We start from the raw sequence: 12,598 nt of genomic DNA, 5'->3' as shown, positions 1-12,598 counted from the left end.
GGATGATGGAAGAGTAGGTACTGAGATGTTGAAGAGGTTATGTTTAACTTTCTCTGGGGATGTTAATAAGATTTGTGAGATAGTGAAAAAGAACTGGCCCATTTTATTAACAGATCCCCAAATCAGTAGGGTTATAGAGCCTGTCCCCAAATTCAGTTTCAAGAATAGCAGGAATCTGAAGCAACGCTTATGTTATAAGCATAATAGAACAAATGAACGATTTACTTCACAGCATAAGGGGACATATGCCTGTAGGGCTTGAAAAGCTTGCTGCAATATTTGATCGACTTTCATGGTTATGCACCTACTGTCTTCTAAGCCAACAGAGTTTTCTTTTTATGCAGACTGTTGTACTAAAAACATAGTATATTTGGCTAAGTGCAATTTGTGTAGTGGTTTTTATATAGGTAAGACGAATTGTATGCTGAAGGAGAGAGTTATGGAACATCTGAATGACATACATAAAAATAAATTGACAAATGCACTGGCCAAACATGTTTCTGAGTGCGGTATGGATCATAATTTTAAGCTTTTGGTTTTACAGAAAATTAATGAAAGTCAAAGAGAGGGAGATCTGTGTAATGAAACAGAGTACATCGAGCTAAGATGGATTGTTGATTTTACATGGCATGAATAGTGCTGTCTCTTTAAAACCTCTTTTAAGAAAAAGAGGTTTGCCTCATTAGTATATGTGTGTTTTTGTTGGCTGTCAATTGTATTTAAACTTTTAATATTTGAGTTTTTTTATTAAGGTCTGAAGAAGAGGGCAACCTCGAAAGTGCTTACCTATTTTTTCATCATTGTATATTAAAGTGTTTTTTACTCTCCAGCCGCAACGCCTTTTTATTTTATATAACAGAATCAAGCTAATGACCAGAAATTATACTTCATCTCACGAAAATGGAATTTCATTTTTAAGACCCACAAAATCAGCTCCCCTGATAAGCATGCGGAACTAATATTTCTAATTGCATTTTGATAATTTGTTGGAATTAAAGATCTATCTTTATTAGAAAGCATGGTTGTATATTTGTAAGTAGCATGACTACAAAGTGTGTTACAGAAAACACCTATTTTTACAACAGTCATGTGGCTATTAGCATCTTCAGATGTGATGATACATACACTGTACTGAATTATGTTGAATAAGATTCTACTTGAGGCACTTATATATCTCTGCAGACAGTATTTTTCAACAGAGTGGATGATGTACAAAAGCAAGAATACTAGCCGCTGTTACTTGTGAAAACAACAGAAGAACTGTAAATTCCTGTCTAGGAGTTCACAACTATCAGCACTCAGAGGTGTCATTTTGAGATGACACTGATGTGCATCTCAAGATGTAATCAAGAAATCCAGAAGACAGCTGTAAGGAGAAAAAAGGCGGAGGGACAAATCACAGCAGGGAAAGGAGAGGTAAAAGAATATTATGTTTTGTGAGTATAAGTGCACTGTGGGGAAAAAGGAACTTTGAATAAAAAACAAAATCACATCAGAATGACTGCACCACATTGACATTTTAATATAAAACAATTCACAAAATAAAAGTACTTAAAGTGATGCAAGGACATCTGTATATAAAGGCTCAATCAAGAACTAAGTAATTTTTCCTCTATTTTCTGGCTCACGTCATTTCTAGATATTGAAAATTATCTAAAATGAACTTCAACTCATCCTAAACCCAAACAAAACAAAATTAATGATCTTCTCTAACAGGAAATCTAAAGCAAAACCACCTTCTCTCTACATCACCTCCACTAATGGCACTATAATAGAACCAGTTTACCTAACAAAACTACTTGGTGTCACGATAGATAACAACCTAACACTCAATAAACAAATATCACTCACAATAAACAAAGTTCACATCAAACTTGGTGCTCTATATAGGGCCAAACCTTACCTTACTCAAAATGCCAGACTAGTCACAGCCAGATCCCACCTCCTATCTACTCGTCTCTACTGTTCTCAACTTTTCACTAACCTGTATGATTTACATCTACTTGAGTCCTGGTATAATAACATAGCAAAATGTGCTGCTAATATACCCAACAGGACGCATCATTGCCTTGCTCATCTAAAACTACACTTGCTTGAATTTCCCAGTCTGTTACTGCTCAATCAGCTCACCACTGCCCACTCAATTATCCACAAACCTGAAAACTGCCCTGCACTCTCCAACCTAGTGCAACTAAATAACAACCCCAGAACCCTTAGATCATCTGATAAACTTATACTCAAGGTTACAAAGTCCCATAATTACTTTGATGACTCTCTCTTCTCCTTCAAAAGTAGCCAAACAGTGGAACTTATTACCCAAGAATATCTTAAAAAACACAGACCGTCATAGCTTCAAAAACCTCCTAAAGGAATACCTGACTCAACAATGGCTATGCTCCTGTAATATTCCTGACTAATTTCTCATGCCTTCGATCAAATGTTTTCTATTCTGCTATCTTCTTGTCTTAGTTCTACCAAATAAAAATACCACAATTTTTTTTAGTTATATATCTAATGAGTTTCATATTACTGTCTGCAATAAGGCTTAATAAATGTAATGTTTTCTGTTTTAAATTCACCTTTTTGTAAATTGCGATTGTTGACAACTGTTAAACGTTTTGTATATTGTTTGTAAATCTTTTAGAAATTTTTGTAATCTTTTTGTACTATTGTTATGGAGTTTATCTCCCCAGGTCTCTGCTGAAAATGGGCTACTTACCCAGTTGGACTCTACCTGGTTAACAAATGTAAAATAAATAAATAAATAACTGCTGGACAGTTTTTCAAACAGTTGCTTTCCCACAGCTGCTTGTTCGTGACCAGCTTTGGCCATATCAATACTGAACTACAGCTTTGAAACTTTGTATTTTGAGACAGACAGACAGACAGACACAAAGAAACTGCACTACCTCATTATATTGCAACAGCTATATGTTTCCAGAACTGTTTTTTTTCCCTTCTTTTTTTTTTTTTTGATAACTTTTCCTTAATAATTTTCTTTCTGCAAGTTAGACCACGCTTACCCGGCACCCACAGAAGCAGAAAATCAGCTGGTACTGACTGAACTTGGCATTCATAGTTAAGGATCTAAAAAAACTCACTGTTTGTTTTACTATAAACAGTGGGAAAAACTGTATGCACTATACTAAGGTGATAGCCAAATATACAGCAAATTACAATATGTAGAAAGCCTGCCAGCCCATCAACTCATAATAGCCCAAATGACCCCCCCCCCCTTTAAATGCTGGCAGGCAGTACATCTTAATGACTAATGGAAAACATGAAACAATCTTAAGGATGCATGTGATTCCCACAGCCCCTTTTTCCATATTGTGAAGCACTGCACAAGCCATTCGCCTATCAAGTATTCCCAATTCCCTCTTCAGAATGAGCACTTCTGCTTAAAAGGCCTTACCTACTAAACAAAAGTAAATCAAAGCACATCATATCATTTCTGCCAACCATGCAGTCCAGTAAACTACAAAACAGTACTACGCATTAGAAAATGACGGATAACGAATGCCAAGTCTTTCAGATTTTCATTAGTCAAGCAGGGAAAGTCAAAACAGTATATATAGTTTACCTTAGGGATGTCTTTGAAATCAGTGTTGCACAAGTCACGATCCATATGACTGCTTAATGTTATCCTGTAACCATCCAATGAATGACTGCTTGAAATGAAGGATACATGCACTTCACCATCACTGACATTATATGTTATCTCAGGATTCCACTTGCTGCCTAAAAGATTTTAGAAGACACAATTCATACAGCTGCAAGAACTTAAGACCATCAGCTAGATAAATCCTAATTTGTCATCTCAACTTGTTTTTTAACTTAAAATACATTGTTCCTTCTAATGCAAATGTATTTAAATGAAGCCACAAAATCAGATTTTCCTCTCTGACATCAAAAGTGCACTAAAGTAAAAGGATATGGAACAGGACTGCTGACTTTTTTTTGGGTGGGGGGGGGGGCGATGAGTCTGTGTAAATGTAAATTTTCACATTCACATGTATGATATAAGAACAATCTGAAGTCAATAATTATACAACAGACAAACTGGTGTCAAGCATGTTGAAGCATGAATCAAGGATATAGTAAACAAGCAAGCATGATGAAAAACCATTTGAAGGCTTAATGGGAAAAAAGAAGTTAGTTATGTCATACTTACCACATCTCCAAATCTTTGAGAGTGATGGATCACCACTGCTGTCTCTTACGCAACTCTTCTTCAGTCAAAAAGTGAAGCCCTTCAGGTAAATCAAAGCAGTACGTAAGGGTCTGCCTTCTGCTTTGTCAAGGATCCACCTTTTCCAGTGATGTAAGATGACTAAATAAAAGAGGGGTAGTCTCTCCCACCAAAATAATTTTGTAAAAAATTAAGGTGAACCACAGTAGAAAAAATCCTTGCCATTAAGAAAGTGAAAATGGATATCTGGTGAGTACTGTAGTGTGCAGTGCACGTCTCCAAATCCAGAAGATTATTTCCTACCTGCCAAAAGAACATTTGAGCTCATACTTAAAGTCCCTTACTGCTAAGTGTTCAGGAGCTAAGCTTTAAGCTTCAAGAACATGATACCTAAAACGTTCAGAAACTACATTAAAAGTAAGTGTCATGAGATTAGTATTGGAAGTTGAGGACTGGAGATAACTGCTGAAGCAGAAGAAATCATGCAGAGAAAGAAGAATAAAGTAAGTTCAATGTGATCTCTTGCTTACATATGAGAGCAGTGAAAATTGTGTTAATAAGCGTAACACCACTGAACATACAGTCCCAAAAAGAAAACAACCAGGAGTAAATGAAAATTAATGCAGACTTGTCAAAAGCAAGACTGCCTTCACCAACATTGCAAAAGCTGGCACACCCTTCAACAGTGTAATTAATTCCAAGGTGACTGCACGTGGAAGGAAAATAATACAACTGTCTCTCAGAGACCTTGGACCACTACACACACTGCGCAAAGACACACACAGATGTACACTGCCATCCTGCCACACAAACACACATACCATAGAGACCTTGGACCACTACACACACTGCGCAAAGACACACACAGATGTACACTGCCATCCTGCCACACAAACACACATACCATAGAGACCTTGGACCACTACACACACTGCAAAGACACACACAGATGTACACTGCCATCCTGCCACACAAACACACATGCCATAGAGACCTTGGACCACTACACACACTGCACAAAGACACACACAGATGTACACTGCCATCCTGCCACACAAACACACATACCATAGAGACCTTGGACCACTACACACACTGCGCAAAGACACACACAGATGTATACTGCCATCCTGCCACACAAACACACATACCATAGAGACCTTGGACCACTACACACACTGTGCAAAGACACACACAGATGTACACTGCCATCCTGCCACACAAACACAAATACCATAGAGACCTTGGACCACTACACACACTGCGAAAAGACACACACAGATGTACACTTCCATCCTGCCAAACAAACACACATACCATAGAGACCTTGGACCACTACACACACTGCGCAAAGACACACACAGATGTATACTGCCATCCTGCCACACAAACACACATACCATAGAGACCTTGGACCACTACACACACTGCGCAAAGACACACACAGATGTACATTGCCATCCTGCCACACAAACACACATACTGTAGAGACCTTGGACCACTACACATACTGTGCAAAGACACACACAGATGTACACTGCCATACTGCCACACAAACACATAAAACACTACATCATTTTATTGTACATCTTATTACAAAGTTTATATTTTGGCATAAAATTAAATGTTTTTCTCAATTTTCAGTACAACCAACCATCATTCTCTCTGAAAATTCTCAGCAAAAAGTACAGTTTTGTACCTACCATAAATGTAGATATTCGAGTGTATTCACTGTTGCAGTCATTACTCTTGGGTTATCCTGCTGGCAGGCTACCCGCAGTCAGCCTGAATTCCAATGTCTTGGTCCGGCGTCGGTTGCTGTCGCCTCTTCCCTGACATCAGTGCGCTAGGGGTATAAAAGATGCAGCTGACGCCATTTTCTTCAGTTTTTTTGCCCCAGATGTCAGGTGCCCCCAAAAGGGTAGGCTAAATAGATTATGCCAAAAAACATGCATGTGCTAAGGTAAACATTTCCTTTATCTACAAGCAAATACACCACATAGGTTGTAAAGAATAGAAAAGTACAGATAAGACCCAGCAAATGAAAGGGGGATGGTGGGAGGGTAACCTGGACTTCAACAGTGAATACACTTGAACATCTACATTTATGGTAGGTACACAACTGTACTATGTTCATCGTGTTTCACTGTTGCAGTCATTACTCTTGGGTTGAATCCCAAAGCAGAGGGTGGGTGGCTGGGCTAAATAGGATTAGGAGAGGCTATGAGGCCCTGCTGAACTGCAGTGGCAAAACCTGCTCTGGATTTAGAGTAGAGAGGTAAGTGGTAGTGCTTTGTAAAAGTGTGCACTGAACTCCAAGTTGCAGCCTCTAATATGTCTTTGGTTGGTACTCCTCTGAGAAAGGCTGCTGAAGTGGCTGCTGCTCTAGTAGAATGTGGCCTAATGCCCTTAGGCACTGATTTGCCATGCTGTGAGTAGCAGAAACGAATGCAATGGCCTATCCATTTTGAAATAGTCTGTTTTGAGATAGCCTTTCCTTGTGATCCTGCAGCATATGTCACTAAAAGTTGCTCAGTCTTTCTGAAAGCTTTAGTTCTGTCCAAGTAGAAGTGTAGCTGTCTAGTGTATGTCCAAAGAATGCTGAAGTCTCTCACCCTTGTTCTGTGGGTTTGGATAAAAGGTAGGCAAGTGAATGGTTTGGTTAAGGGCCACACTGGACACCACCTTAGGCATAAATGTAGGGTTCATCCACAGAGAAACCCTGTCTGGATGGAAAATGATAAAAGGTTCCACAGCCATGAGTGCCTGTAACTCCGACACCCGTCTTGCAGAGGTTATTGCTAGGAGCAGAGCTGTTTTCCAGGATAAGAATTTAATGTTCGCTGTTGAGGCTGGCTCAAAAGGAGGCAGTGTGAGTTTTTCCAAGACATAATTTAAGTCCCATGCAGGTATTGGTGCTCTCCTTGGGGGTCTTATGTTTTTGGCCCATCTGAGATACTGTCTTATTAAAGGATCAGAAAATATAAGTGGTTACATATTGTAATGGGCTGAAATGGCAGAGGCATGAATCTTAATTGATGAAAAGGATAGGCCTTTGTCCAGCATCTTAGTTAAATATTGTAAAATCTGAGAAATATTTGGTACAAATGTGTCAATTCCTTGTTCCTGGTTCCAAGCACAGAATCTCTTCCATTTTTCTGCATAAGATTTTTTTGGTACTGGGTCTCCTGGCCTCCAAGACAACATCCATTACAGCTTTGGAGAGTGGGGTGTTCTGAATGGCTACATTATCTGCCATGCTGTCAGGTTTAAGGTACTGATTTGGCTGTGCAGGATCTGATTGTTTTGTTGGGTCAGTAAGTGAGAAGTTTGAGGCAATGTCCAGGCTGGACCTTGAGACAAGTTCTTTAGGATTGGGTACCAGTGCTGGCATGGCCAGTCTGGGGCAATCAGTATCATTTTTGGCTTCTCTTGTCTGACCTTTAGGAGTACCTTGGGGAGGAGAGGCAGTGGAGGAAAGGCATATACTGTTAGGTTTTTCCAGCTGAAGGATAGGGCATCCACTTTCCATGCTTGCTTGTGGTAAATCCTTGTGCAGAATTTCTGTAGTTGGCAGTTGTGAGGGGAGGCAAATAGATCTATGTCTGGGCATCCCCATTTCCTTGTTATCATGCTGAAGACTTGTGGATCCAGTGTCCACTCGTGGGGATCCATGAGGTTTCTGCTTAGTTCGTCTGCCAGAGTATTTATTTTTCCTGGCAGGAATTGTGCTTGCTGGTGAACTTGATAAGTCAATGCTGTGTCCCACAAAGTCATGGCTTGTCTGCAGAGGGGGTAGGAATGTGTGCCTCCCTGCTTGTTTATGTACCACATGACTGTAGTATTGTCCATCTTTATCAGTAATTGTCCTGGATGAAGTAGATCCTTGAAAGCTGTCAGGGCATTCTGAACAGCTAGCATCTTTTTTTGATTGATATGAAGATGCATCTGGCTTGCGGGCCATGTGCCCTGAATACATTTTCCTGCCATGTGGGCCCCCTAGGCATAATCTGATGCATTCGTTGTTAGTGTCTGCCTGGCTGTGGATAAAGTGAAAGGCTGTCCCTTGTTGTGGTGACAGGCCTGTGCCCACCATCAAAACTCCTGTTGCAGGCAGGGAATGAGGGTAATTAATGTTTCCAGGCTGTGGCAATGTTGAGTCCAAACACTTTTTAGATACCATTGTAGTTTCCTCATATGCAGTCTGGCATATGGAATTAGCAGAATGCAGGATGCCATGAAGCCCAAAGCCTGCAGAATTTTTCTTGCAGATAACTGGGTCTTTGTTGCCAACATCTTGAAGTAAGAAGTCAGTTGTCTTTGTTTATCTGGTGTGAGATAAGCCATCTGGGCAGTTGTATTTAAGCTTGCACCCAGGAATATTATCTCTTGAGAGGGTACTAGTTTTGATTTCTTTTCATTTACTGTGTACCCTAGGCAAATTAGTAATCTTTTTACAAACACCAGATGTCGTAGTAGAATGTCTTTATTCTCTGCTTGAATAAGGCAGTCGTCCAAGTAAGGATATATTTGAAATGAATTCCTCGTCTGCAAAATACAATTACTGGTACCAGGCATTTGGTGAAGACCCTGGGCGCAGTAGATAAGCCAAAGGGCAGTGCAGAGGATTGGTAGTGCATTGAGCCAGCTATGAATATGAGGTAACTTCTGCAAGAATGTCTGATTGGGACATGCAGGTATGCCTCTTTTAGGTCCAAAGTAACGAGCCAAGCCTTCTTGCCCAGCATGGGTAGTAGCTGCTGCAGAGTCAACATTTTGAATTTTGGAACGCCCAGAAATGTGTTTAGCATAGACAGGTCCAGTATTGGTCTTCAGGCTTTGTCCTTTCTGGGCACCAGGAAAAGTCTTGAGTAAAATCCTTGTCCCTGCTCTTGTTGTGGTACTTGCTGAATGGCCCTCATGTCCATGAGGGATGAAACTTGCTTTTGTGCCTCTGCCCATTGATTATGTGGCAGTTCTGGCATACCTCTTGCCCTTGGCAGGGTGTGAAAGTGGAACCTGTAGCCCTGAGACACTATGTTCAAGACCCATTTGTCCTGGGTAATCATGTGCCAATTTGGTGAAAAAAGTGCTAGTTTTCTCCCTAAGGGGGCTGCCAAAAGATAAGTGCTTTGTTCTGGCAGAGGAAAGTCATTGGGACTGTTTCCTGTATGGTTGTTATTTGTCTTCTCCGCTTTTGGAGGTAGAAGCACCCCATTGTTTAGGCCTGTAGGAGCCTTGGGGCTGGGATCTGCCTCTGGGGCATCTGTATCTGCCTCTTTGTCGTCTGTCTGACACTGGAAAGGACCAATTCTTTGTAGGCCAGTTCCTGCTAAATCTGGGTGGCTGTATCTGTAGGAAATCCTTAACTGTCTGCATGGATTTCACTTTATCCTCCATTTTCTTTAACACCTCTACTGCCTTAACACCAAACAAAGTATCATGTTGTAATGGAGCATCTAATAATTTTGCTTTAACATGGTCAGGCAGATTCTGTTCCTTTAACCAAGCATGCCTTCTAATGACAGAACCCGTAACAGCAGCCCTGCAAGAGGCCTCCAGTGAATCAAAACCACATTGCAAAGTATGCTTTCCCACTTGTTCAGCTGCATGCAATAAATCCTGCATTTCCTTGTTATCAGAACATTCAGAATTTGTCACCATTTTCTGTTTAAGCAGTGACATTAAGTATTGCTGATATTTAAGCATATGAAACTGACAATTTAAAGCCCTTACAGCCAAGGTAGCAGAAGTGTAACCTTTTTTCCCCCATCTATCCAATGCCCTAGAATCCCTATCAGAGGGGACAGGGTTTTTTGCAGTGGAAGCCTTGACCCCTTTGGGACCCTGAGATATAGTTTCTGGGTCAGCTGCAGGGTTTTTATATAGAAATTTATGAGAGTCTGGAACCCTGTAGTATCTGTCTGGCTTAGCAGGTGCAGGGGGTAAAGAGTCAGGAGACAGGCCAGACTCTGAAAATACATCATCTACAATGTCTAGAACAGGTGGAATAGCAAGAGGTCTGTGCTGAGGTAGTAAAAGAAAATCTCTGAGCCTTTTCTTAGATTCTGAATAATCTTGGCTCTCCCAGTGAAAATGCTCCCTCATGGTATGCAAGGTTTCCCTAAAAGAATAATCCTCAGGAGGAGAGGCTGAAGGGATAGATTCTTCAGCATCAGAATCCTCATAGGGAGGAAAAGAGTATCCCCTGTTCAGAGGAGGAGTCAGAGGAAATTGAAACCTGCTCAGAAGGGTCATATTCTGTCTCTTGCCTAGGCCTCTTATCAGGAGGGGGATGGGAACCCCTGATCAAAGTAATTAGGTCTTCGGCCATTTTAAGCATCTGTTTCTTAGGCATGGAAGTCTGTCCAGGAGAATGCTGTACTTGTTTCTTTGTTTTTAGAGCTGTTTTAGTCTTTGTCTTTGAAGCTGAAGTAGGCTTGACATATAATTGTGTAGGTCTGAAAACACCCTCAGAAGCCGATGCCTGCTCAGTGGCTCCGGACCCATCTGAAGGAATAGTTTCCGAGGGTCCAATACCTTGAGTATCCAGAGGCCTAGTCGGCTCCACGTGGGAGTCAGTAGCTGCCTGTGGCTCTGAGGTAGCAGGTGTCAGGGGCTGCGGAAGCACCTCACTGAGAACCGGCGGCTGGCCTAACGGGGGCCTCGTCATCGATTTTGGACCTCGGATGCCTGTCCTTTACCTTGTGCTTTTTATAAACTCTGGTCGTCGGCTGTTCCGACAGCATTATATAATTAAACCTTCGGCCAAAGTAATGAAAGGCAAAATCGTACCAACGCTTAATAGTGCGTTGGTTAAATCTAGCACAAAACCGACAGCTAGCAATGTCGTGATCAGGGCCTAGGCAAGGAATACAGTAAGAATGAAAATCCTTATGAGGTATTTGCTTCCCACAAGAAATACAATTGTTAACTTTTTCTGACATTGGTCTGGAGCAAGAAAAAAGTTTCCCCAACGGGGTACTTAGCTTTAATGAAGACTTCGGATCTGAAATTCGATTTTGAAACTCTCAGGAGTCGGCCGACCGGCACTTGCAAACTGCTTTTGCTTCGGGCACCGCGCGGCAAGAAAGGCTGAAGAAAATGGCGTCGGCTGCATCTTTTATACCCCTGGCGCACTGACGTCAGGGAAGAGGCGACAGCAATTGACGCCGGACCAAGACTTTGGAATTCAGGCCGACTGCGGGTAGCCTGCCAGCAGGATAACCCAAGAGTAATGACTGCAACAGTGAAACACGATGAACATCATATATTACTGAACCTTTTAAAAAACTAATTTGAGTATGGTGATGTTTCCCTGCTTTCATCAGCTCTGAATAAAGGGGTTCACATCATAATTTTGAAGGCCAAAACAGTGAGAGAACAAAACTGCAAACAGCAGTCTCTGATTTGCCCCTTTCCCCAAAATACAATGATCTCAGAGGTAATATATTAGAGGTAGGTGTTACGGGGCAAAACACTCATATACGGGTATCTGAGTAACATATGCCTTTAATATGATTTCTCAGAGTGGTCTTGAAATAGAGTTTTCATACTACTATTGCTACAAAAATTTAAGAGTGAGGTATCTGCACTGCATCATGGTATCTTTATTGGAAATGAACACATGAAAGTTAGATTTAAAGTGAACGAATATGGAAACAATAAAGTCTCAAAAGTAGAAGTGCACAAGTAAAACTAAACGGTAGATGATCACAGTAACATAAAGCTATATAGGACATATCCTACCAAGGAAGGACATCCAGTTAGTATTCAAAAGCTTTAGGATGCCTTTCTCATGCACTGTACATCCAAAGGAGCAATAGAGGGCCGGTGTAAAAGGGGACACATGGGTGTCAAAATTCAGAGCTTTCTTGTCCCAGCTGAGAGAAGCTTATATAAGAAATATGTAAAGTCTAAAATTCCACAATTATGTCATTGCAGAAAGATGGTGAAGGTGACTTCACCCCGGCAAAGGGGTGAGAAGAGGGATGGAGGGAGGGTGTTAGTACTGCAACAGTGAACTATTCAAACAGCTACCATTATGGTACATTTACTTACACAAATGTACTATGTTCATCAATAAATCACTGTTGCTGTAGCATAACATTATATGGGACAATTGCCAAAGCTTAGACAGATACAGTGGAGGATGCAGGACCAGATTCCAGGAGACCCTGGAGAATATATCTAGCAAATCCTGTTCTACTTCTAGAAATGGAATCATTCTTGTAATGTTTAATGAAAGTATACACTGAGGACCAAGTTGCTGGTTCTAGAGTCTACCCTTTCCAAAATGCCCCAGAATGTGCCCTAACATTTTGGGGGGCTTTTTCCATGGTTAGAATAGCAGCACTGAATAGCCTGGGATAACCATCTGGATACAGTCTGTTTAGAAACTGGCTG

At 41.0% G+C, this 12,598-nt stretch overlaps 1 protein-coding gene across 1 annotated transcript in view; it reads right to left on the bottom strand.

Moving 5' to 3' along the window:
• Window positions 1-12,598, bottom strand: part of IL17RA (interleukin 17 receptor A) — a 786,505-nt gene that overhangs the window by 290,372 nt on the left and 483,535 nt on the right. Inside the window, exon 8 of the mRNA XM_044087525.1 lies at window positions 3,584-3,741. Coding sequence (XP_043943460.1) covers window positions 3,584-3,741 — 158 coding nt within the window. The remainder of the gene's footprint in view (window positions 1-3,583; window positions 3,742-12,598) is intronic.

This window comes from Protopterus annectens, chromosome 11.part0 (assembly GCF_019279795.1).
Source record: "Protopterus annectens isolate FY-2018-M chromosome 11.part0, PAN1.0, whole genome shotgun sequence".
NCBI lineage: Eukaryota > Metazoa > Chordata > Ceratodontiformes > Protopteridae > Protopterus > Protopterus annectens.
The sequence above is the reverse complement of the archived record's forward strand: the minus strand, read 5'-3'. Positions and strand labels throughout refer to the sequence as shown.